The 26,872-nt window shown below is 45.7% G+C and overlaps 2 protein-coding genes across 6 annotated transcripts in view; one reads left to right on the top strand and one right to left on the bottom strand.

Annotated features, from left to right (window-relative positions):
* The window catches only part of LOC139056004 (neprilysin-1-like), a 73,493-nt gene extending 55,011 nt beyond the window's left edge, over positions 1 to 18,482 (bottom strand). For all 3 annotated transcript variants that reach the window (XM_070533765.1, XM_070533766.1, XM_070533767.1), the window contains exons 1-5: positions 18,433 to 18,482; positions 17,182 to 17,241; positions 15,732 to 15,761; positions 12,878 to 12,910; positions 6,575 to 6,693 (exon numbers count right to left, since the gene is read on the bottom strand). In XM_070533765.1, the coding sequence (XP_070389866.1) occupies positions 6,575 to 6,693; positions 12,878 to 12,910; positions 15,732 to 15,761; positions 17,182 to 17,201 (202 nt within the window). In that variant the 5' untranslated portion in view covers positions 17,202 to 17,241; positions 18,433 to 18,482. The remainder of the gene's footprint in view (positions 1 to 6,574; positions 6,694 to 12,877; positions 12,911 to 15,731; positions 15,762 to 17,181; positions 17,242 to 18,432) is intronic.
* Positions 18,483 to 24,167: 5,685 nt separating this feature from the next.
* LOC139056003 (membrane metallo-endopeptidase-like 1) overlaps positions 24,168 to 26,872 on the top strand; it is a 61,454-nt gene continuing 58,749 nt past the window's right edge. For all 3 annotated transcript variants that reach the window (XR_011512090.1, XM_070533764.1, XM_070533763.1), the window contains exons 1-2: positions 24,168 to 24,249; positions 25,932 to 26,082. Coding sequence is in view for 2 of the 3 variants with exons in the window: in XM_070533764.1 (XP_070389865.1) it covers positions 24,213 to 24,249; positions 25,932 to 26,082 (188 nt within the window). In the remaining variant the exon portion in view is untranslated. The remainder of the gene's footprint in view (positions 24,250 to 25,931; positions 26,083 to 26,872) is intronic.

Genomic DNA, 26,872 nt, shown 5'->3' with positions numbered 1-26,872 from the left:
GAGATTAACACGCGACTTGCCAGCACATGGCCAGAAATTAAATTACAGGATACATAGCCATGCAGTTATTCCAGGACACAAGCGGGCTTATAAGCCTGACATAATAACTGAAAACTAGATGAGTTTGTGTGTATTCATTATTAACTAAAGTGCAACAGATAGACAACACACAAGAACGAAGCGCTCTGTGTGTTCACTTCGTTCCTGTCCATTGCATTTCTGTTGCAGTATAGTTAATGAATTCATAAGGCTGCACAGGAGAAGAATGATACCTCTGCCCAAGGGCCCGATCTCGCATCCAAATCCACACGTGTGCACACATACACACACAAATGTTGCAAGAGTGCATAGCATGGAGCAGTATCAACAGGATGACACTAGATATGGATGAGGACTGACTTTCAACTGAGGTTCATTTGTAAAAATGTGGCGAGTTGTAAAAGGGCGATGAGCAAAACGAGAACAAGGTGAAAGCAGGAGCCAACGTTTCGACAAGTGGACTTGTCTTCTTCAAAGTCCACGTGTGGAAACGTTGGCTCCTACTTTCACCTTGTTATCATGTTGCTCATCGTCTTGAATTTCCATCTCCTGCCTTCCCCGAATTTTCCCCAGAAAAAGAAAGACATCATTGAAGGATAGATAAAAATTGGTGCTTGATGCAGCCAAACATAAATAAATATGCTACAGAAAGAAAATAGAGAAAAATTCCAAGTGCAGGAAAAAATAATTACAATTGCCAATCCTGCATGCCAGCACCTTTCAAGAAACGCTGTTGTTATTCCAATAGACAGACTGACAGTTTGCTTATGCAATGCAAGCACATTCTTCCAGTTCCATGCCATTGGGGAAAAAATGAGTTTCTTGGAAGGTAGCCACTTGCACACTTGGTCATCACTGTTTTTTTTCCCTGGACTTGTATATCTATACGTATTTTCCCCCTTTCCTGCTTTTATGTTTGGTTTCATCAAGCACTAGTCTTTATCAGGTTTTATTGCTGCACTACTTTGTGGTAACCTTTATAGATCACTGCACTTTCACAATAAACCTTTTAATTAGAAGTTAGCATACCCTGTTCTTACTGCTTCACACTGTAAATTCTTGCTACATTGGCCAAATAAAAGATTTTATAAGGTATCATGAGGGCTATTAAAGTGACTTGCTGCAGTCTAAAAAAAAAAACGAATAGCCTGGCTGCAAATGGCACCAAAGAACACATAGGACAAACAAGAAAACCGTGATGATCTAACAATCAAAAGTTTAATGTACACACCGAGTAAATGCTCGCTGACAAGCAATAGACTGAACATACACAAAAAGGAGAAGCAAAAATTAATGTGCATTTCCTGACGGGAAATGCATCCATTTTTAGCGGGGGCCGTGATGTCAAGATTAAGCCAGCACTTTTAGATCTACAGCTTCCGTAATTTCTCTAGGCAGCCGATCTGCACAGAATGCTAGCTTCTTCCTCTACGATGCACGCTCAGATGTGGAGAGTGCATTGTAGAGGAAGAAGCTAGCATTCTGTGGAGATCGGCTGCCTAGAGAAATTATGGATGCTGTAGATGCAAATACACTGGGAGAATCTTGTGTCAGCATGGCCGCTGTTACACTTTCAAAGATGGATGCGTTTCCTGTTGGGATCTGTATGGACACGCATCAGATCTTGCTTCTGCTTTTTGTGTAAATTCGATTTATTGCTTGTCGACCAGCATTTACTCGGCATGGTCAATAAACTTTCATTTGTTAGAACACCTCATGAGATTATCTTGGTATCTAGCAGAAAGGTGTTCATTCTTTTTAGAGTGAAGCTGTATATGCCTAGACGAAACGCTCATGGTCCGATCACAAGAACCCTAGCGTAGGGGTATGAGCCATTGTTTCGGGGGTTGTGAGCCATTGTTCGTCTTACATGAGGGACGGAGACATTTCTTGTTGGGTAGACATAGAAATTGCTTATGCATTTAACACATAAACATTTATCTACGCATTATTCCAAGGAAGGGACACAGAGTGGGACGGGGTTAAGACAAGATCATGATGTCATAATTATCTTGCAGCAAAGGTGTGGCGGGCCAATGGCTACACCGATAGTGACGTCATTTCTCTCTAGCAGCAGAGCGCGCGTGCAGAAGTCTCTCTCAGACTTCCCTATAGGTTCAAAAATGTGTCCCTGTATTTAATTAAATGAAATGTGCAGCCCCGGTGTGTCACTTGGTAACTACAGTGCATAACTGAGTCATAAACATTATGATTAACGCATTACAAAACACAAATGCGTAACATAATTCAGAAAGACTTCGACGGACCACCTGGATTAACACAATGAACCGCTGCTCCTTGCACTTTCGAAGATGGTGATCTTGCAAAGTGCAATGTGCGGCATTCCAAATAAACAATGTGATAAACCCAAGCCAAACATGTGCATAACCTCATTAAGAAACACAGACATAACCAATAATATAGAAAGACTTTAATAAGCCATTGGAATTAACCCAGTGATAAAAACCGGGGCTGCACATTTCAGCTTCGCTGGTTTACCATCTGTACAGGGTGCATGGGCAGTAACTTTTTCTGTTATTGTTTGTTAAGTATTGTATAATGTGCCAGTAAAACACGTTGGGCTAGTTGGTGCAATGTAGTGGTACTGCTTTTTTTGCTGTTTTTTTTCTTAATGTTGTGCCCTTCTTCCTTTTGTAACAACTTTTTTATTCCCCCTTGCATAATACTCCAACCTTGCAGCCTGCGAGGTATATAAATAAATAAGTTCATAAGCACGTCATTCATTCATCTGCATACACCTCGCACCATTCCTTGCTCAACAAACGTCACTGTGTTGATGTCTCGCAGCGTCCATCTACATTAACTGCCGTTTGCGTTTCGGTATGGTTTGTGAACAGTGTAATGCATAAAGATTACATGACATTAAGGTTGTGACCTATGCGGTGCATAAGCAAACCTTGCAAAAAATGACAAGTTGGATTGTTGAAAATAAGACAAATGGTATATATCGCAGTTACTTTAACAGCATTTAATTGACCACTTGACAAAAACTTCACTTCGCATAGATTCCAACACGTACACTGAATCTGCAGTTTTCTTTTTTGCTTATTAATGCAGTCGTTACTGCATGGCCACATTGTAGATTTGAAAACAAAGTGAAATAAATTTGTTTCTTGCAATATAACAATATGTGTAGATCACTGCGATTGTAACCCCAGAACTTAATACAAACATACACACTATAGGACGCAGACAAATGTTCAGGACAAATTTCAGAATGTTTGCATTCTGATACATATGAAAGTGAACGGTTTCATTCCATGGCTGTCAATGAGAGAGAGAGAGAAAACTTAAAAGTGTTCGTGGAACAAAAACGCACTGATAAGCTTAGACATATAGTCATTGCTTAACACTTTCGAAATGAGTAATTATAGCTTGCTATTGACATTGAAGCAGCCATTCGACAGCAAGAAAAGGAATCAGTTTTTCCAGCTCTGAACATTGAATTGCAGGAAATGCAAGCAGGCATAAAATTCTGACAATATAATGTATAGGAATACCAAATTGGAATAAACATTGAGGCTTGCATTTGTACTTTCTCTGGCTGAGCAATCTAGTTTGAAATGACTCCCATAAGCATGTCGTAACAATGTTGATCTAATATAGGTTAAATGCATGACTAGCTTAAGAAATCTGGACGATTGCTATAAATTACAGTGAAGAAACTATAATATCTAATAACATTATTAATATAATAATATTTATTTACACAAAACAGGCTAACCGTGAGAGGCGTGCGAGGCTGAGCAGAAAGCTGAAAAATTCTACGGCAAGTGCGCCTGCCGTGGGCCTACGATTCTGCATTATGAATAGCGCGTATTGATATGGTCTTCTTGTTAGAAGTTCCGAGTATACTACCAGCGCGAGACACGGGACAACACAGTGGACGAGAAGCGTGTCATTTAGAATGCTATGTTACAACGTACAGGTTTCTACAAAAGTGACGGTAACTGCTCGAAACATTTGATGCGTCGGCTTTTGCGCCTTTAGAAATATTGAGAGGGGGCTCCCATATATATATTCGCAGCGCAAGCACGGCGATGGACGAACCAGGCTAGCGCTAAGGTTGAATTTCACAACACAATTTTCATTCCACGTCGTAATCACACAGATCGTTTGAGGCTTCGTTCAGGGGCACACGCGGGCGTTCGGGTTGGTGCTTCTTGTTGCGTTTGGCGTAAGAATATGGCTAGGAGCAGGCACCACATATGCGCAATGACAGGCAATATACACGCATCATTTCTCTAGACGCTGACGCCGAGCACGGGTAGCGCGAGGATCTTGTTGGGCTGACACGACAACTTCGTGGCAGCCGAATTCTGAATACTGCATATACGGTGAGGGTAGCTATATGAACTTGTCGATAGGTCATCTTGCAGATTGTTGTAGCACAGGCAGAACAAAACGGTCATAGAAGGTAGATAAGGCAACACACACCGCTGAACCACCTACGAACAGCTGTTTACGTGCGCGATGTCGCACTGAACTACAGAAACCGCCGTCGCGCACCCCAAGACAAATCTTAACTAACGTTTTTAAATGAGTAAACGTACATATTATTTGCTTATAATCAAAAGAAGTCAATAATATTATAGTGTAAACGTTTTATTCACTACAATAAATGAATTATGCAGCGTGTGCCACGAAACCTGGCACTAAGCAACCCTGGGCGTCGCACCAGTCGCATTGTTAAAATCGCAATCATGTGAAATGAGCCCTCTAAAAATCGCATTGCGACGCGTGCGACAGCACCGATTTTCGTCGTTGCAGTCGCATCATGTGAAACAGGCTTTACTTGTACGGAGCGAAGTTCATCTTCGAGACCGACCACTGTCCTCTGACATGGCTCAATCAAATGTCACACAAAAACGGCCGCTTGCTCCGATGGAGCCTCACTCTCCAAGAGTACAACTTCTCCGTTAGATATAAGAAGGGAAAGTTGCATAGCAATGCGGATGGTTTGAGCAGGCTAATTTGAATTCTGCGTTTGGGGGTCCCGCCTAAATTTTAGGGTTACTAGTGTTAACTTTTCTTTAGGCGAAGAAGATCCCCTCTCATTTAGCAGAATTCCCTCCATGATTGCTGAATGTGTCAGCAGGAATTTTCTTCAGAAATTGGCATAGCGAAATGCAGCATTTTTTTTGTTTCTGCACTTATGTTTTTTTTTTGAAGCCTAGCGAGTCTAAAGTGAGAGCCAATGCACGTCATCTCGGCGCAGAGCCGTGTTGTGGGGTTCATTTTGCAGTTGCCTGTCCTTGTTGGATGTTTTGGGGCGGTGACATCAATGCACAAGTGGTCGCTGCGAGCCAAGACATCAATCCCCCCCCTGACCAGCAGCCGTTCTCTTCCTGCCTAGCGGTTGTCAGCGCTAGACAGTCGAGATTTTTCGGGCCATGGAGGCGCTGTTAAGAATGGCGAGCTACAAAGCAAGATTGCCACACAGTTACGACAGGGCGACACGACGCGCATCTCCCCCTCACCGTCGCTGCAGCTGGGAGGCGTTCGAAGAAGCGGCCTTTGTGCTGAAAACCGCCTCTCTCCTCCAGCCCCATCGACATTGTGACGGGACGAGTTCGGTGTGTGAACAATGGTTTCGGAGTTCCCCAACGTGGACCTGATTTGACACGCATGGACAAGCTGCCGTGGGGAAGCCGTATTTTGGTGCTTCTCATGCTCGTCCAGGCGCAAAACAACGAGCGACCCTCGATCGGCACCGATACTTCCCGGAACGGCACCCCTTCAACGCCGTCGTTTGGGCATCGGAATGTGTGTGCCTTTGTGTCTGTAAACTGATCTGCAGAGCAGCGGCGAGTTGGTGATGAGTAAACGAACAGTCGCCGCCTCGTATGGCCGGCGGATCGAGTGTATAAAAACTGTGGTTGTGCGAAAGCTGAACACACTTCTCTTGAGCAGTCATGTTAGACTGAGACACTTCTCTTGAGCAGTCATGTTAGACTGAGTCACTTCTCTCATGCAGTCATGTTGGACTGATACTCTTTTTCTCAAGCAGTCATGTTAGACTGATTTAATTTCTGTAAATAAACCCATTTTCCTCGTTCTCGATGAGAAACAGTTCTTCACTTCATCAACGATCTCAGCGTAAATAAGTTGGACGACGGCATGGGCCAGCTACCTTCGAATTCATGCCGTACTCCAATCTTGGCAAAGGACCACGGACGATGGGATTGAGCCCCCAATCCTGACAGAGCCAAGCGCGACGTATGCTCAGAGCTCGATCTGCCGGTGAATCTCTCTTGGCAATAAGCCACTTTAAAATTTTCGCTTCATGTATATTTGATCGGGTTAACCTATCTCGCAAGCTAGAAAAAAAAATTAAAGCGTCAGTTGGCTCCTCCCTACGACCTCAGGAATGCTTCGTAGGTGGTCTACACTGCTTGTCAGAGCACGATGCAGTGATGTTTCCGGCATGCGAACACCGACGCTATGTCCGGACAATTCAAATTCGCAATGTGTCGCAACAAGGTGCTCTGCGAAAGACGTCGCGCGAACTCACCGTCCATGTGCGAAAAGCACTTGAGCATGATGATGGCCATGCAGATGAGCGTGATGACAATCAGCACGGCGATGACGGTGATGCACGTGTTGAAGAACGTGTCCGGCTGCTTGTGGGAGCTGCAATGCGGGACATGCGCTCGTTCAATGACGCGTAGCTATTAGCCGGCAACTGAGCAACGTGCTGCTTCAAGGCGAAGTTTAACGCAAGCATGATGCTTCGTAGAGAAATTATCGACGGACTTGCGTGTTCCCAGGTTACCTTTTGTTTACGGACAGTTAACATTATTGCCGAGAGCGTTTGATGAATTCCAAACACCAGCACTGACAGACATATCGACTCGCATGCGTTTTTTGCGGCAATGAGACCAGTACACGCCGCAGAAAAAAAAAGGTAACCGGTTACAATTGCAATTAGTTATTTCAGAGATTAATTCATTACTAAAGCTAATTACTCCCAGACAAAAGTAATTGGTCAATTACTAAATAGTTTACAGACGATTACGACACTCCCTATTGCAAAATTTCAGGGCAGCCCTATACGTGTTCTCATTTCGCTATAGATTGGGCGACGCGGACAATCTGTCTCGCGCGGCACATTGCAAACGGAGCAAAGTATGGCGCGATTGTCTCGCTAATCGGGAGACCGCGGGAGGCTGCGCGTGGCTGACGCGCGTGCGCGATTCACAGCAGCCGCCGCAGACAGACCGCCACTCATGGAGCACTTTGTTTACATGTGTTTCCACCTGCCATGTGCTCGCCGCATGCCATCGGTGAACAGACGACGGCGCGCTACTGTGGCGGCATCTCGTAGCGGCCATCGCCGCAGAGCCCGTCTTGCGCGGCACTACGCTTTTCTTCTCACGCTTCCGCCCAGCACCCTCCAGGAAACTTAAGGCCTTCTGGCTGACCCTCTCCCCTTGAGTTACGTCACGCAAAAGAGGCCTACATAGAAGTTCCGTGCAGCGTGCTACGAGCAGCGCACCTGTGTTGAAAATGAAGTGTGGAAGGTATACAATGGTTAACCGCGGCTGTTCGTTGAAGACCGAGGGGATGACGGCGGTGACAACAATTTGATTAGTTCCAGGAGCCCTGCCGCTCCTTGAATAGCTTCGGGGTTAAACAGGTCCCGGCATGCTCGGCCATGCTGTTGCATGCTTCCGAACACACATTTTTTCTAGACGTGACCATTGCATGCAATCTCAACACTTGTGCTGTGCTTGCGATTGTGTGTACCGCGAGTGTTCATTGCCTCGGAATGTGGAGTGTCATGCCAACATATGCCTAATAAGTGCTGCGTGCCCAACTGCCGGAGCAGTTACATGTACAAATTGGGGCAGAAAAATCATGTCTTCAAGTTTCCACAAGATGAAGAAGCCCAGAGTGCCGGAATTAGGGCGCTTCCACGTGCAGACTTCATTGTATTACCGCTCTCCAGGGTAAGATGTTCAGAACTTCTTTGAATAGTTACTTTTGAAAAATACGTAAAGGTTCATTGCTCAAATACAGAAAGTGCCTTTACAGATAGTGATCATTCCTCATAGTTAGATGCCTGCGAGGATGGACACAAATGTGAATTTGTGTTAAGGCACGTTTTGTGGTGTAGCACGAATATTTTATTGAAGAACTACTGCTTCAAGATTAATGACAAGATATGGATGCCAATGCTAAGGCAAGGAAGAGAAAAGCTGAAACTCTGCGCAATAAGGCACCTGTTTCCTTGTAAATAGCTGCACGAATGTTTTATATCCCATTTCTAAACGTATCTGAGTTGTAAGTTAGTGGACTGCGGTAATTATTGTGTCGAAAGCGATATTATTCGTTTAGGCATAATCTATAGATTGGAATAAGTACATGTGTCCCTAATAAAATGGTTCATACGCAATTGTGAAGCTAATCGAATGCGTTACATTCATCATTGCCGCGCCATAAAAACCATTAGTACAGAAATACAGAAGGAAAAGTTATTATGGATTCAATTTATTTGAAGTAATAGGTATGAAGTGTGGGGTTTAATAATAATAATTCGCAAACAACGTACATAACAAGGACGACAAAGCGCGACGCTATAAAAAAATGCTGGCATCAATGCCTGCACAAGCTTTACAAAACTGTTTTGTACCTGTGCCTCTAAATAAATGCTTTGTAAGGGGGTTCTGCTGCTCATCCCGCAGTTTCGACTGAAGAAAAAAATGTGTAGTCAACGGAAGCATACTGCTGCTAGGTGAACCCAGCCGCAATCCCTTCATTCAACCCGTATCCCCAAGCGCGCCGCCGGCCTCTTCTCCGTGACGTCACTCGCCGAGCACTCGGGCCTTCTCGTCTAGGATGTGTTGTTCCGCCACACCTTCCTCCCCCTCTTTCCTCCTCGCGCTCTTTTCGCTATTGCCATCTTTCATCCCCGCTGCGCTCCGCGTTCGCTCTTTCATCCTTCTCTGTGCTCGTTCGCTCGGTTACGCCGAAGGACGACGCCGATGGACGCTAAACGCAGGAACGGGCGCCTGACAGCTGTGCTATAAAAGTAATGATCATTTTGGCGTTACTTCCCACCCTACCTCTATTAACATTGCGCAAACACAGTAAATAGAACGAGCAGGCGTGGCTCCTTCAATGCGTCCTCTGCAGCCCTTGACACGTTCTTTATCATCACTGAGTATTCCTTTTCAAAATCTTATTCGGTAATGTTCCCTAGTTTTCTTGGGAACACATCTGCAGCGCTACTGAAAACTCGCCCAATCTGCGCCCTGGAGTGAATGGCTGTGCTGTAACGCACGGACCCGTTTCTCGGCCAAGCGATTGTGGTTACTGATGGCGGCCATACTTGAGTCTGGGTTCTCTACGAAGCGCAGCGCTTGTTGGTTGCTAGGGCTAGGGGAAGGCGTTCGCGACAGGGCCGATGAAAAACTGAAACATCGTATTAGGCCATTCCCTGTCATCAGTGTCCGATATGGCCATCGCTATCGAGCCATTTCAATTGTTTTACCAAGATCTGGTGGGCCTCCTCTTGGCGCCCTTCACTCGTTGGCCATTTAGACTTAAATGACTAACTTCAACGGGTGCCAGCAAGCGTTCACGTTCCTTGAACAGGTATGAAAATCTGTTACGTACTTTAATATTATGCTGAATATTCATCCCTAGAAATACTGTTCGTGTGTTGCAATCACAAACATATGTGTTTGTGAGTCATGTAATATCAAACATAGTTAAAAACACATGAGAAGCACAGATAGAATCATAACCTGCCATAAACGTGTTTATATCAGAGAAGTCATAGACTATGCACTAAGCGGGAGATTCAACAACACCTCTTATAACCTATGAAGGCCGCCTTTAAGCACTTCCAGTAGAGAGGGAGATGAGTTCACCGTGTAAGAAAAGCTCGGAGGTCGGACCGCCAAGAGTAGTGTGCAAATCTGCAATTATGCTATGTCCAGGCGATCCATAGCGCTGCCGCAGAACGCTGATTGGAGGAGGAGGTAACCTACGTATGTTCTCCTCCCTTGGTACTCTGTGCAGTTCCAGCCAACAGTGTGCCTCGATTTCTCTACCGAAGCCTCGCCAAGCAGTGCTTGCCATTATTCACAACGTAAGTAAAGAAAGTAAGGCGCGGCTAATACTGCGTTTATAGGCTGCCTAACTAATCTAGGAGCTCCCGGTGCCTAGAACGCCTGGCATCGGTTTGGCGATCAGGTCTGATTTTTAGCATGTGTTGAGGTGCACTACTGTTTTTTTTTTAAACACGTGCAGCGCGTTGAGCATATAGTGTCGCCGTAAATGGGTAAAAAGTGTGAGTATTATTTCCTGTGCGTTGTTTTCTTTACTTACAACATGAATGATGAAGAGCGCTGCTTGGCGAGGCTTCAGGAGAGGAATCGAGGATAGACACCAGATTCAAGCACTTAATAAACTAACCTCGAAGCTCTGCACGTGAACGAGCAAAGAGGCTGATGACGATGGTTCGGAGAACAATATAGCACGGTTAAGGAGATACCGCGAAGCCTTCAACAAATAATAACCAACGCGGCATGCGAGAAATAACCTCTGCAAGAACTAATGACCCCCCCCCCTCCCCTCTTTACCACCATTTCAGCCTTACCCGACTGACACCGTCGTCATGGAGCTGTAGAGAAACGGTGAAGTTCTTCACAACTACACGAGTAAGGCGCTAATTTGGGCCGCTATATATGCACTATATATACCAGGTGCCCCAGCTATCATGCTTGGAGTTTTTTTTTTTTTAAGACGGGCGATCGATCCTGCACGGACCCGCCATGGTTGCTCAGTGGCTATGGTGTTGGGCTGCTGAACACGAGGTCGCGGGATCGAATCCCGACCACGGCGGCCGCATTTCGATGGAGGCGAAATGCGAAAACACCCGTGTACTTAAATTTAGGTGCACGTTAAAGGACCCCAGGTAGTCCAAATTTCCGGAGTCCTCCACTACGGCGTGCCTCATAATCAGAAAGTGGTTTGGGCACGTTAAACCCCATAATTTAATTTAATCCTGCGCGAAGATAACCAAGGGCATGTTGTTCGCAGACCAGTAGAGCAGCCGCCAGTAATTATCTACTTGAAACCCATTAGTGATTTATTTAATTACTTATTAATTGCACTTATCTATTTATTTAGCTGCTGGTCTGAATGGCGTGCTGTCAATCAAGCATTTATAGATGATTGAACAACACTGAAAAGTGGCATGTTTCCAGCCAGTTACTCTTGGCCGTTTTAGTTTTTCCAGCTGATAAAGAAAGCTCGCGAAAAATGAAGGATATCACGTGGCTAATCATCCGCCTGCATCAAAAAGCAAAAAATTTATAAACTTTCCGCTCAGCTTCATGACCTCGCACTGCCTTCCTATAACAGGAAGTTTTCCACACTCACTAGCTAAGAAGCACTACGGCTTATCAGGCGCTGTAATTAAACAACCTGCAGCTGCACCACGACCAAGGCGCAGTAGATCCCCATAGGGATGCAGGCTCAAATATTCGTTTTTCTTTTGTATACTGTATGTAAGAAGGGAGGGGAAGGAGGAAGCGTATTTTTTGCTTAAGTGCTGCATGCAAACGCGTCTTTGCATGCCCCCGACTTGTTCGTTCAGCATCGCCTTGTTGCTGCCGCAGTGACTCAGCTTGAATGTTCTTTCCGCTGCCACGCGAGATGCTTCGGCTGCTGCCGCAGGATTTCGGTGGAGACGAAATGCAAAAAAAAAAAGTCCGCGTGCTTAGATTAGGGTCTACCTTGAAGATCCCCGCGTGGCGAAAATTATACGGAATAAGCCTTTCGATATGGAGCCTCTCTCACTGGTTTCTTGCTAACGCTACTGAGCACATCAGCAGCACATTATTAACGCTGGGTGTCCCACGTAACTTGCGCCAAATATGCAAGTGCCACGTAGCTGGACAGAACCAAGATAATGTTGTTCGCCGTCGCTTGGAACAAGTAAAAAAAATATTTTTGCATTTCGCCTAAATACACAAATTGTTATTATTAATAATAAACTTCAATGAGTATTATATTTCGAGCAAAAGTGCCCATGAGAAAAATTGTAGACCACCCCAGAAAATTGCCGATCGAGCTACCTGTAGCGCTCAATAGGTGCTACATAAATGATCTTTTTCCCAGACCGAAAGAAAGCCCGCGAAATACGAAAAAAAGTGCTGCGTTTTTATCCAGCCACGATCTCGGTTGCCTCATGCTCGCTTCATGGTGAGGCGCAAACAGTGACGTCACTCGTGGTCGTCTCTTAAGGGTGTGACAGCTGCGCTCTTCAGCTTCCACTTCTTCAGCAAGTTAACAGCGTTAACAGCGTTAACTATTTGCATTTATGGAAGCAGTTTTTTTTTAATTTGGGATTTTGCGTGCCAGTACCACGACATGTCTATGAGGCACGGGCGTAGAGGGGGACTGCGCATTATTTCGACCACCTGGATTCCTCTGACGTGCGTCCAATGCACTGGTAACAGTTCTGAGCTGCTCCGATTACGCGCTTCAAAGTCTTTCTTCTGGATCAATCGCATGGCCATCTTGCTTAAAATTAGTCAAATTTGCATAACCGATTGTTTATGGTCAGCATATCGAGTCATTTTCAAATGTATATGACTCTATGGTAAGAGCAGTCCAGAGGAAATCATATAATTCTCACCTTTCCTATTTCTAAGAAATTTCGGACACATTTCGTGAAACACCCGGTAGAAGAGCGTACAACTTTAGAACTATATATCCGGATAGCAAATATTATTTGTTACAGCCAACTAGGCAATCTACAATTTAATCTGCGTCATTCGTTTGCGCATAGAATACTTACACCTTGGCTACAGCTTCCAGAAGTTTTGCCTTGCTACATGGAAAAAAAAAACGACGCTGTATTATAATAATTATTTGATGCTATATAGCATTTTGCCTAACTAGCTTTAACAAGCCTCTCGTGCAGCCTTTTGTATTTCTATTTGTTCCAATGTTATTGTACCCTTTCGGGCAGCGTGTGCACTGCTGCCACATCGGTGTCACGTGTTTTGTCGCGGAACATGACATCTACGGCTAACCCCTGTCTAGTTCGCAGTGCTGCAGAAGCAAACTCGTTCACTACGGCCTCGGCAAAAAAGAAGTGACAGAAGGCGCTGCTTCGCTAAACGCAAGGCTTTTCTGTAGCGAAGGATCATGGACGTGCGTCGCCTACTTCATGAATTACGGAAGGACTTCACAGCACCTTTTTTTCAACGAGGTGCCATAAGGGTGTTCTTAAAGGTGCTTTGTTTCTCTCGTGGCTAACGGCCGCACCCTTAAGGGGCTATATCGAATCGTTGGTGGGCACAAATTAAGTTTTCTTTCTTCGGCGACTTCCTGTGGCGCGTAAACATGATGACAGCTGCGACACATAACACGAAACTGCATTTAGAAAACAACATCAATAGCTATCGCTCTCAAGCTCCCGTGTCAAATATTTTGGTGCCCGCCAGCTAGGTCACACTTAATACACTTCTTTTTTCAACTATAACCTTTCTCTCGTCGCATGTATAGTTTTAACCACAGCTATGTTTCAGCTCGCTGTCGTGTGCAATCCCAATTTTTTTACAGCCTTAAGGGTGAGTAAGAGTGGCTGGCACCCATGAGACAGCCAGCACGGTCCTTTGAGAGTGTAAATATTTTTACCGTGTACGCGCTTGAAACGATGTGTACCACAGATGTGTACGGATGTTTTTTTTTCTCGTTTCTATATTTAGTCGCATGGGAACTAGGAGCAGACGTGCCCGACGATGCGCCCAGCAATCGAAGAGAATCTGCAACGAGTATAGTTGACCTCAGGGGTGGCGCTGGCCGTTTCGTACCCGGAAGTCCGAGCATGTGTGCCGCAGCGGCGTAATGCTTGCTAAGACAAAGGTATGGACCACTTAAAACAATTGTATGCCGTCAGGTGATTTCCCCAGCTCACTGCGCGAGTGACTACAAAGCTCACGGTGCACACTTGGTAACCCCAAAGAGAAACCCTCAAACACAGACTGCAGACGAAAAGTGCTTAATGCCCCCCCCCCCCCCCACACACACACCGACAAAAGTATGCGCGACTAATAGCAGTGAAAGAAGAGCATGCCGTGTGTCTGAACTATTTGTCCTCAGTGATTCGTAAAAAGAATAAAATGAAAATGTTATGCGCTGTTCATCATCATCATCATCATCATCATCATCATCATCAGCCTGGTTACGCCCACTGCAGGGCAAAGGCCTCTCCCATACTTCTCCATGTAATGTTTGGTAATGTAATGGTCATGTAATGTTTGAGGCCATGCCGTCCCTGCAAACTTCTTAATCTCATCCGCCCACCTAACTTTCTGCCGCCCCCTGCTACGCTTCCCTTCCCTTGGGATCCAGTCCGTAACCCTTAATGACCATCGGTTATCTTCCCTCCTCATTACATGTCCTGCCCATGCCCATTTCTTTTTCTTTATTTCAACTAAGATGTCATTAACTCGCGTTTGCTCCCTCACCCAATCTGCTCTTTTCTTATCCCTTAACGTTACACCTATCATTCTTCTTTCCATAGCTCGTTGCGTCGTCCTCAATTTGAGTAGAACCCTTTTCGTAAGCCTCCAGGTTTCTGCCCCGTAGGTGAGTACTGGTAAGACACAGCTATTATATACTATTCTCTTGAGGGATAATGGCAACCTGGTGTTCGTGATCTGAGAATGCCTGCCAAACGCACCCCAGGCCATTCTTATTCTTCTGATTATTTCCGTCTCATGACCCGGATCGGCCCTCACTACCTGCCCTAAGTAGATGTATTCTCTTACGACTTCCAGTGCCTCACTGCCTATTGTAAATTGCTGTTCTCTTCCGAGACTGTTAAACATTACTTTAGTTTTCTGCAGATTAATTTTTAGACCCATTCTTCTGCTTTGCCTCTCCAGGTCAATGAGCATGCATTGCAATTGGTCCCCTGAGTTACTAAGCAAGGCAATATCATCAGCGAATCGCAAGTTACTAAGGCATTCTCCATTAACTTTTATCCCCGATTCTTCCCAATCCAGGTCTCTGAATACCTCCTGTAAACACGCTGTGAATAGCATTGGAGAGATCGTATCTCCCTGCCTGACGCCTTTCTTTATTGGGATTTTGTTGCTTGCTTTATGGAGGACTACGGTGGCTGTGGAGCCGCTATAGATATCTTTCAGTATTTTTACATACGGCTAGTCTGCACCCTGATTCCGTAATGCCTCCATGAGTGCTCAGGTTTCGACAGAATCAAACGCTTTCTCGTAATCAATAAAAGCGATATATAAGGGTTGGTTATATTCCGCACATTTCTCTATCACCTCATTGATAGTCTGAATATGATCTATTGTTGAGTAGCCTTTACGGAATCCTGCCTGGTCCTTTGCTTGACAGAAATCTAAGGTGTTCCTGATTCTATTTGCGATTACCTTAGTAAATAGTTTGTAGATGCGCTGTTATCGAGGTACAATTATCGTACGCGCGAACAGGGTATTCGATGTGGAGTCTGCATTTTGAATTCAAGATAGCAAAACGTTTTGGCGCTTCTGTAGCAACGTACGTGGGTGAAGTGTCAATGTCACCTGGTGGTTTCCTCGAATTACGAAAAATGACAAAAACATATCCCCGTCTACTGGGTGGTAAAATCCGCAGTAACGGGAGCCAGAACTTACTCTTGTTTCGGAGGTTGATTCTGCGGATGGCTGCAAAAATTAGAAAGTATAGCACAGATCTGAGCAATCTTTTAGCAGACGTACGCGTAGAACAGCCTCAACTTTTATAACAGTGAGACCCTTGATGTCAACAGGGATTTACGAACGCAATATCTAGCACTTGCGGGAGTCTCGCACCGATATCTCCAGAAGAAGTACGAGTGAAGGTGTTTAGAAACATTGAGACACAGACACCCGCCGGCGGACGAGGTGCCCAATCAGATTTCTCGCAATTAAGTTAATAATTTACGGGCTTTATATTGCCGGATATGTTTTTAAGGGTCCCACTAATATCTACACGAGATCTACTGACTGCGGGCATCGTTTTCCCTTCGATAACTCTGGACTCCTCTCCGTGAGAGAGATACTTGTATTATACGATCGCAAACGGCGACATGCGGTGACGCCCGGAGTGCGACGACGTCACCAAAGGTTACTGTTGACTCGTGTTCTTCGGGCAGAGAGGTTGCCAGACACATCGAAGTGTGGATACGCTCTTTAACTTCGTCGCGATCTAAAGAAAAGAAGGAAGAAGGGCCCGTCATTTGACGAAAGAATGAATGGCATAAACTAAGGCGAAGACAAGAAAAAATGGGAAGAAATGTACATGAAAGGCGCTGCTCTGCATGCTTTTCACTTTTTTTTGCCTGCGTCGTAAGTTTGCGTTATTTATCAATTTCCAATTACGAACTTATTAGCCCATCAACACTTATTGAGAAACAGGCCGCAGTGGCCGCATTATGTTAAAAGCAACATGCAAGAATGATTTGTACTTAGATTTAATTGTATGTTAGCACCATAATGATCAACGTGTCATACGTACTGTGCCTCTCGAAATTTCTATTTAAGGACGAGAAGCTTAACATAATGTCCAGGTGTAGTGGTGCTTTTTATGCTTTAGCGAGTATTCAGTTGCAGATTGTACGGTGAACGAATTACTTATCAGTTAGTTATACGAAGTTCTACCTCAAGTAATATTACTGTTTGTTTTCTTTTTCTACAAATGCAACTCTTCATGGGCAGAAACAAAGAGGAATGAGTTGCTTCAGTTTTCGTCGATGCGGTACTGTGTTTGGGCATTACGGTGTCAGGAACCCCAGACTGTCAGAATTAATCCGTATATAGTCATCAAGCCGCAGCGACTCTCACCGTCCCAGCATGGCTTTAGAACTTCGAACTCCACGAATCAATCAATCAATCAATCAATCAATCAATCAATCAATCAATCAATCAATCAATCAATCAATCAATCAATCAATCAATCAATCAATCAATCAATCAATCAATCAATCAATCAACAAAATTAAGCGTCTGTAACACCCGCTCCTACTACACCTTCGGACCACGCATAGACCAGTCGACGAGATGTCGGACGAACTGGTGAGAAGTCAATGAAACACGTTGAACTTACCGCGGAGTTGGGGTCTTCATTTCTTTTCTTCAGGTTTTCCGTGGCGCTCCCAACAATATTCTGTAACGGTCGTTCAGTAAAATGTGTACTTAAAACAGTTTATAGTGCCACGCTTCTTCGATAAACATGATTAAATGTGCATTATAAGATATTAAGAATGTTTAACAGCTACTGTAAACAACAAACATTTCGTCGCAGCCACGCTATTCACCTCTCGGTGAGAACTGGCATTCTGGCCATGTTTTTTGTAATAAATGTATCTGGTGTAGTGCATATAGAAACCAGGAATGTGATAGCTAGTTTTTTTATATAGTTTTAAAGGAACCGTGCGGCAGCCACTCGTGACCGGTAGTAACCAAGAGTCTGCCTGCCTGCGCGCAGTAGTAAAGACACAACGATGCTTTTCGTGATGCATGTTTTCTTTGCGAAGCTCGAAATCTAAGCAAAATAAACCACGTGCAGTCACCATACAGGCGAAGAAGTTCGATGCAGCAAGCAAATGCTAGGTTTAAGTTAGTGAAAGCTACCTGTTAGATGCAATACAGCAGTCGCGAACTGAGATGGAGGACTATGAAGTATTCTTTTTTTTCAGAAATTACGAAGACGCTGGAAAGTGAGTTTAGCATTCATCAGTTTCTCAAAGTAGGTTAAAGGCAAATGCTAAATTGTAAGGTTATACTGGTACATGTAATCGTCTGAAGAACTGAACTTTGGGATAGTTGGCATAAATGCATCATTGTGCCCGAGATAATAGCAACTTTCACTTCTGTTTCTAATTTTGCGCCTAAACCGCGGAAATGATGACGCCAGAATGACATAACGTGCTCGGCTGTAGCTTCTTGTATTTGGAATCACTTTGTGCGCAAGCGTTTCAGAAGATTCGCCAGGCAAAATTTGTGTTTTTCGGAACATTCATTTTCGTGCCCCTGTAGCAGGCAGCCGCAGAACACAAAACGGACGAAAGGTAGACAAACAGGAGAATCAGTTGTCCACTCGGTCTCCCTATACATCCAGGGCCTGTATTCACAAAATGATCTTTCACTTGAATCATAGGAAAGAGCAAAGTGCAGTGAATCCTGATGGTGGACATATTATTAGCGAAGGCTCTCAGCCGATGGAGAAAGGCCTTTACGAACAAGAAGCTCTCTGGATTAGTCTGCTGGTTAACTCTGTTGCTGGATTAGTCTGCTAGTTAACACTATTTCAAGCCATATGAATTGCTTTACCTTCACAAGAACGCCAGCTACTCACCGTGACTCGCAAGTTCCTTGTTCGTGTAACGAAATAATGGCGCCGACCCACTGCAGAGGAATGCCGAGAAGAAGATGGCTTTAAAATTATGCTTTTAGCGAATATCTTAATCAGTTTAAGGCTTTGACCATAAAAGTATACGGGCAAATATCTTCGAGTGAGACATTGTTGAAATGAGAATTCCTTACAATTACAAATTCTAGAAAAATCACAATTATATAACAAAACAAAAAAGCGAGAGGCGAGTTCTAAAAAGCCCGCTACGTCTTGTAATAGTATTGAGAAAAACTCTCGAAAACATTGTTTAAAATTGTATTGCTTTTTGTGAAGAGTGCCCATATTTTCTTTTTCCCTCTATGTTACCCAATGCTTCTGTTCTTATATTCTGTCTTTTCTTTCAATTGTCTTTCGTGTGAATGGCTTTCACCACCTTATATGGGCATGAGCCATGCGTTGAAGCCACAACAGAACAAAGCTTAACATGTCATTGTTTTGCGTCAAGCTTAAAATTATAAATTGTAACACATATGACGTTCTTCCAGAGAGAGAAAGAAGTTTAATGACATGAAATGCCGAGAGGTCGGCCTGAGGTATATTCCTCTAGCCAGCTACTCGGCATTGGGGGAAGGGGAAGAGGGAAAGAAAGAGGGAAGAAAGAGGTGCATGATGTGTGACGATGACGATAGAAGGAAGATGTAGAAAATATGGCAAGCAGTTTGGCATGCTCAAAGTCTGCAGTCCAGGCCCGTAATTTTTAAAAAGTTCAGTAATGCCTTGATGGCCTTGAAACTAGACTGAGCGTCTGGCCAAGAGCCTAAAAGAACATCCTCCGACAACGGTGCGCTGTCGAGACGCGTAAGGTCCTTGACCAACCTATCACGCTCTTCCACAAACTTAGGGCAGTCACAAAGCACATGACCTATAGTCTCAGTCACATTGCACACACATTGCACACTCAGTCACATTGCACGTTCTTCCAGTTATATCATATGTCAATGCTGTGGGGTTCATCTAGCTGGTCTTTTTTTTTCATATATCGACAAGAAGAAAGAAACAGATAACTGTAATTTAATGCCGGAAGAAGGAACGGATGCTACAGCCCCGCCTCTTCAAGAAGAATAAAAAATAAGTAAAAACTAATAAAAAAGTTAATGAAACCAAAGCGCACTATTTTTATAGCCTCATAGAAAATGTTAAGTGCGAAACCAATTAGACTCAGTGACATACAAACTGAATAAGTGCTGCACAAATGTCACTAAATCATTTGTCCAACGGCGGTGTTTGCGTAGCGCAGTGAAGTAGGAAAGGCAGGACAGAGATGAATAAAGAGCGCTAACTTCCAACCGGTTTTTATTTGCGGACGAACTTAATACATATACGTGGCAAACATGAAAACACAGAGAAAGAGAAAAATTTCACAGAGAAAAATTTCAACGGACTTAATTACTGCGGGAGCGGGAGCGGTAAACGGGAGCGGTTTACCGCTCCCGGTAAAGATCCGGGAGCGGTAAACAGAGACGTCATGGGAACCATCACCGCACTTCCTCTTACATCCATCCCAATTTCTCAGAGCACGTTCACCTTCTCAGAGTACGTGACTCAGCGAGAGAAGGCAAAATTAAAAAAAAAAACAGCACATAGCGGTGGCCGCTGCTATTAAAGGGCCCCTCACCAGGCCCCATAAGTTTTCAAATCGGCTCATCAATAGCCGAGATAGAAATATTTCACTGCTGCGAACCCATGATTTCAGGAAGCGAGCTCCACTGCCAAGCAAGCTAGTCTCTCCAGTCGCCCCGCCTAGCCTCCGCAAGCGAAATTGCTTCCCTCTGTTCTGCCATACCGGATCTCGAGGATCGCGTGCGCATACGTCACGGGCCCCGCCTTCATTTCCTTTCTCCTCGTTTTTTTTTTTCGACACTGCGCACTTCGTTGACGGCGTCGCGCGCGAGCTGTTCTGATTGTCTGGTTTCGTGCAGCGCACAGTTTTTCAAGCTGTGCGGAAGAACACATGACTAGCGGTATAATTCAATGCTACACGAATACTGAGGCAGAACAAGCGGATCGCGGAGCATGAACACGCGCTGGAATACGATAGAAAATGGCATAGTTTCGGTACTTGCGCACGTGACTGCACGACCATGGGAACAAGCAGACGAAGCGGAAGTAGATCTGTCTTGCTTCGGCGTGAAGTAAAAAAAAAAACACGCAGACATTCCGTTTGTTCATTTTATTATTTCTCTAAACTTCATTTCCTCAATTCAAGCAACAGATCCCACAAATGACAGATGTTGCCTTGAATAATTCTCGAAGTCACGTGTCACCACGAGCGACGTCACAGTGCGGACACGAGTACGTAGGCAGAGGCACATGAGTACGTCACCGTCCGGCTTGGAGCAGCAGCCGCGAGGGAAAGGAAAAATGGCATTCGGGTGGAAATTTCAGAGCTTTACGAGGAGCGTATCGATGTAATTCTTCGCAAATACGATCGTTAGCAGGCATTGTGTGCTCTACGCTTGTCAGCTCAAAATTGGCGCACCTGGTGAGAGGCCCTTTAAAAATCCATTTCAAGGAAGAGCCCCTCCGACTGAGACAGAGAATGACCTTCCCTCGCGCTTTTACACATCTGCTACTAAAAAATTGGAGGACGCTTAAGCTTCGCCTTCAAGAGTGGAACGCGATAGCGTTATCGCACCCCGTTCTCACCGCCTACTCAAACGATCTACGCGAGCCAAACGTCGCGATCTACGCGAGCCAAACAGCCGGGCCGCGACGCGCCATGAAGGCGGACGCGATCATGGTGCGAGTGGCGCGCCTCCTGTCGGGGCAGCGCCGTACATTGCGAGGAGGGGGTCTTCTGTGTTTACCGCAAGATGGCTCTGCGTGTGCGCAGAGCGTAGAAGAAATGTAGCGGAAACGTACTTCGCTACTCGTGAAACTGCGACTTCTGTAATTTACATGGTCATAATTACCGATATACACCGCAGTATAACGTCTACGGCACGTTTCTAAGGCAACACCGCATTCACTAGAGGCGATTTTGTCCCGCTTTGAGCGATCGAACTCGTGGCTGAGTGTATATATAACACACTTTCAATGAAGTATTCATGTGCTGGGGCCTGAACAATGCGCTCATGTCTAATATTCATACCCGTTCGTCACACGCTGTGCATGCACAGAAGCATTAACAGATCGACAGGCACTCTCTCTGGTTCCGCGCATGGCAGGAAGCGTATCCCGAAAGCACTTAACGGCAATTCCTTTTTAAAGCTACTTTTCTGTGCTCAGAGTGATGCTCCTGATTGGCTAAGCGCTTTGGACAAAGTGACTAGCCTACATCGTTCTTATTACACCACACTGGTCCGGCACTGACTGGTTGTTTTTTATGGCCATGCAATATTCACATTGTACCTTCTTTTGCCAAGCCGGTAATAAAAAAAAACTCGTGGCTGAGTGGTAGCTTCTCCATTTCACACTCCGGAGACCCTGGTTCGATTCCCTCTAGCCCATCTTGCAAGATGTTTTTGTTTATGAAGTGCCTTCTGGGATTTATCGCTCACGGCCAACGCCGCTGACGCCGACACCAACGCCGACCACACCGGCTTTTCTGCGACATGAGCTCCTTAACGCTGTCGCGTTAGAACAAATCTTCAGCGACGTAGTCAGCCGGCTCTTGTACAGCTCAGACTTTGGTTGCTCAGGGCCACTGCATGGTTTACATGACTTCAGCGGTCATTCCAGAAGGAAGACTAATTTCCTTCGTAGGCTTTAGTTATCCAGGAATCATGTATACGCACGTTTAGCTGTACTACCGCAACGTCAGATTTGTTACTAGAACCACGAGCTATACACGATGGCACCAAGTGTGTCAGCGCGTTGCCAAACGTTACAGTGCTTAACATCTGCACTTGCTCACTTGGTGCATTGAAGGAACTGTAGAAAGTTACCAGGACATTCCAAATCTGCCAACAAATACGTGGCATGGACAGGTCGCCAAGCTTCAACGCTGCAGCGCATATTATTGAGACAAAGCGTAACCTGGCGAGCCAAATTTCACACATCATCTCTGTCCGATGCACCATCAACAACGCTTTCGTCTGGTCCTCGAAGTCTCCTCCACGCCAATAAGTTCATTCTTCACGATGGTACACACGTACGCTTAAATATACCTTCGTCTGTCCGCTACCTTTCCCGAAAACTTTCCTGGGTGAGGAAGCTTGTCTTCAGAAGCTTCGGGCTTCATTGGATGGTCCTGACACCTGCTGTCACCTGGGCCAGCGGATTCGCAACTGACAATCCTGGAACGTGCCCTGAATTCCCGATGCTCTACGTGTATTGTGGGAATTCATCACTTCGTGCGGATGTGCCGCAGCACTCGAGATATTAGGCGCTGGATGAACATGTGCTACTGAAGGATGTGTTCTGCATAATAATTGTAAACCATTGTCGGCTAGTGTCCGCAATTATCTGTAGCAAATCACCTTCGTAGCTGAACAGGACAACGTCATCCGGGAACCGCAGGTTGTTGACACTTCGCCGTTAATACTCACTCCCGAGCCTTCCAAGTCAACTGTCTTGAATACTTCTAAGCGTGCAATGAATATCGCTGCAGAGATTGTGTCTCCTTGCCTCACCCCTTACTTGATCAGTATTTTCCCGCTTTTCTGGCGAAGAACTAAGATAGCTGTGAAATATAGATATTTGCTGCGATGTTCATGTATGCCTCCTGCAATCTTTGACTACGCATCACCTCCGGGATTATGGCATCTCTGCTGGATCAAACGCCTCTTCGTAATCTAGAAGGGAATAGGTTTGGGCACGTTGGTTATTCATCGTAATACAGAAAATATATAGCGCAGTGAGAACAAACCACAAGACAGCGCAACATACCGTCTCGACTTGCCCGTTCTCCTTACTGCGCTGTTTTCTGCATTTCGTAACCTACACAAGCCACACAGACTGGTTGGTTGGATTCCGCAGATTTATCAGTCATCTGATTGACGACACGGCGCGTGTGATCCATCGTAGAACGCCCCTTCCCAGAGGCAGCGCGTTTTCTGGGTTGACTGAAGTCAAGCATTGCCCTGATGGATGGATGGATGAAAAACTTTATTAGGGTCCTTTAGGGCGCGCACTAGCGCGCAGCGCGCGCCGCTCCCACGTCGGGACAGAGAGGCCGAGTCTCTCCGCCGCGTCGCGGGCCCGTTGGACAGCCCATAACTGTTCTTCCTGTTTATTCCTGTTCCTGTTCCTGTTCCGTTGGACAGCTCCATAACTGTTTATCGCTGTGTAACGCGGGACATCGCCAGAGCATGTGAGGTAAATTCGCTAAATCATTGCATAGTGCACATGCATTTGTTGTCTGAATTTCGGGGTACATCTTGTGAAGAAGTAGGGGGTTTGGGTAAGCCCCCGTCTGTAGAAGCCTTAGTGTCAAAGCTTGAGGTCTATTGAGCATTGCCCTGATGCTATTGAAAATTACCCTAGTGAAATATTTTGTATAACACCGAAAGCAAGCTGATGGGCCTGTATAATATTTAAATTCTTTAACGTCCCTCTTCTTATGGTATGACCCCATGTTGGCAGTCTTCCGAGTCTCTCGTGTACACTTCTGCGGCAATACACGAGTGTCTGGCATCAGCTTTATTACACTACCTATTTATAATTTTTATCTGCCACTTCCTTTACCACCTCTTGTTTCACCGAGCTTCTGTAGTGGGCACACCTCATTGCGGAGGAGCAACCTGAAAAACAAGACGGCGGAGGACGTGTTTTACTCAGCCATGTCCGGAACGGTGCTCAGGACCGCTCGAAATACCCGTGAGTGGCGTTGTAGCGCTTGCATTTCGGACGCCCTTCGCTGTTGAGCCACCGAGGCATGGCGACTGAAAACGTTTCTGATCCGGGCTTCATGTCTCGGTGCTGCGATGGATCCAGGGCTAGTGCCTGTAGCTAGAGCAGATTGGTTAATTGCCTCGGTTATATGTGGTCACTCTCTTCTGCATTTGTCGCAGTGCGCCGTCCAAAGTATTAGCACCGCTTCACTATCTATAGCTCGGACCAGCGGTCTGCACTTAGGGCAACGTTGACTCGCGCAATAGCTTCACAGTGTCCGGGGGGGGGGGTAGGGGGGGCTAACGAACAGAGGGTGAATGTCAGTTGATAGACGCGGGAAAGAAGCAGAGTGGGAGAGAGAGAGAAAGAGAAACTAGTTTATTCTATGTCAGGTGTATATCTCAAGCATGCTCCTATAATAAGCAGACCGGAGCCAACCATAGTCAACTGAGGCCATGGCCACACCCGCCTTTTGCGTAGGAGGGGGTTAGTGAGGGGATCTGAAGGCCATGGGACAGGCGACAAGGAGGTGGTCCACGTTCGCGTAAGGGCAGAGACAATTGGGACAGGATGGGCCAGAACGGACACGGTATAGAAGGAGTCGGGCTGGGATGATGAATGTACAGAGTTGTACATGGCCCCCGGCGCCTGGCGTGTGTGTGCATGTGTGTGTCATGTAGATAACTTGGGGTGCAACGAAGGTAGCGTCTGAGTTGAGTGTCGAAAGTGGGCGTAATGCTGTTTTAGGGTCTACTTGTAAAAATCCATTTTCGTTGTTTAGCATTGTAGCACGAGGATACTCGCGTATCGAAGCGCAGCTTTGGTTATCTCTTGCAAATGTGCATCAATAAGTTTATGGCGACGTCGCTGTTCTCAGCACGAAACCGCGAAACACGACATGAATTAGATTTCCCGTGAGGCCAAGTTGCGGCGATGCACCACCACTTATCACATTTTACTTGAAGTGAATTCACAAGGTGGGCTAAATTGTGTTCTCGCCCTACGTTCACAGTGACATAGTTCGGGGCTTTGTAGAAATGGCTTCAAGTTTCTTACCGTAAGATGACCGTACGCGACGGCAGCTCACGCCAAGGTACCGTCATACAGGCGAACCACACAGCTTCGAACGCCGCTGCCCCCTCCCCCGTGTGCAATCACGCGACCGAGTGACCCAGTCTTCGCAAACACGCTGCCGCACAGCTTCAAAGTTTTATTTCTTTGACCTGCATACTCGAACAGAACGCCCTAGCTATGGTGGAACACATATTTAAAATATTGTTTGTATTTGGGCCCGTTGTGATTAAAATTTTTAAAGGATTCTACGCCCAGTCTTTGGCTTTTTTTTAGAATACAGTGTAACACATATTTATATATATATAAAAGCTAGGACCTAGCAGATACCATTAAAATTCATAAGGTCATGGCCTGCTTTTGCAGAAAATTCGAGGTGTCACCGTTACCCATCTGTCGCTTTTGCGCCTTTTATCGTTTAACAAGCCTCCTGTCACGGTAAGAGCATGTCTTTTTGGTATTGCAAAAGGGTAATTTACTACTGTAGACTAAACGATTTTTTTTCTTTTTGCATCACCTCATGGCTCAAGTTCTTTTTCAATCTTTTTTTGAAGTGACCGGCTGCAATATCTTTCACTCTTTCACCCCCAACCCAGAGACCCGGTCATGGGGTCACAAGCTAACCTCGTCCCTCGCCGGCTACGGTCGCCGTCTGGAGTCCATGTCGACTATCATGAAGCCCAGGATGAGCCCTCGGAGGAAGTCCGGCGGCGACTTCCACACAACCTTCTCCGCCCTTTATCCGAGGCAAGCGTGTAGATAGGAGTCGTTCGTTAAGTGATTATTCGGCACCAACTCAGTGATGGGGAATAGAAACCAGACGAAGCATAATATTGTACCTAGAACTGTTGTAGCCAGAATTTATAGGGATATACCAGTGCCGCCGCCACGTTTCCCGATTTATGATGCATTCGCCGCTTTGTTTATTTTTGGATTTGCGCCGCGCGCGTACGCGAAGCTCGCAGTGCTCTTTGTATCCCGCTTATTCGCGACAGTGAGCAGGTATTTCTTTAACTAGAAGGGGGCGGGGGCACAAACTGTCACTCACCGAGGTCAGGCAGTCTTGCCTATTATGCTCTGGGTGTGTCAGTTCGCCTCCCCCCTCCATTCTTATATAGTCGGATACAACTTTAGAAAAAAGGGGAGGCCCCGCCCAGATGACCGAAGCGGCGAAGTCACCGGCCGTCCGGCGCATGACGTCAGTCCAGAATGCGCGCCCATTGGTGCACCCGCCTCGGAGGAGTAAACGCCCCCTTTTTTCTAAAGTTGTATCCGACTATAGTTACGCTTGACCAAGTAGCGCATAGAGAAACACGCCTATTTCGTTGGACACCTGAGTTGACCCGGCACCCTGCTGTAAAGCTCTGGTGAGCCTTTTCCGGCCCGCATCCCTTCAATATATCCTCGAGAAAAGCGATACCATGAAGCAACAGTGCTCCTTGCTTTCACTCTGGCTTTCTAATGAAACAAATCACATGAGAGGGGCAGCGAACACCATGCACATAAAGGTAAGGGTCTATTTTATAACTTCATGACG

Source organism: Dermacentor albipictus, chromosome 2 (assembly GCF_038994185.2).
Source record: "Dermacentor albipictus isolate Rhodes 1998 colony chromosome 2, USDA_Dalb.pri_finalv2, whole genome shotgun sequence".
In the NCBI taxonomy this organism is placed as follows: Eukaryota; Metazoa; Arthropoda; class Arachnida; order Ixodida; family Ixodidae; genus Dermacentor; species Dermacentor albipictus.
This window is presented reverse-complemented; position numbering and strand designations above follow the sequence as displayed.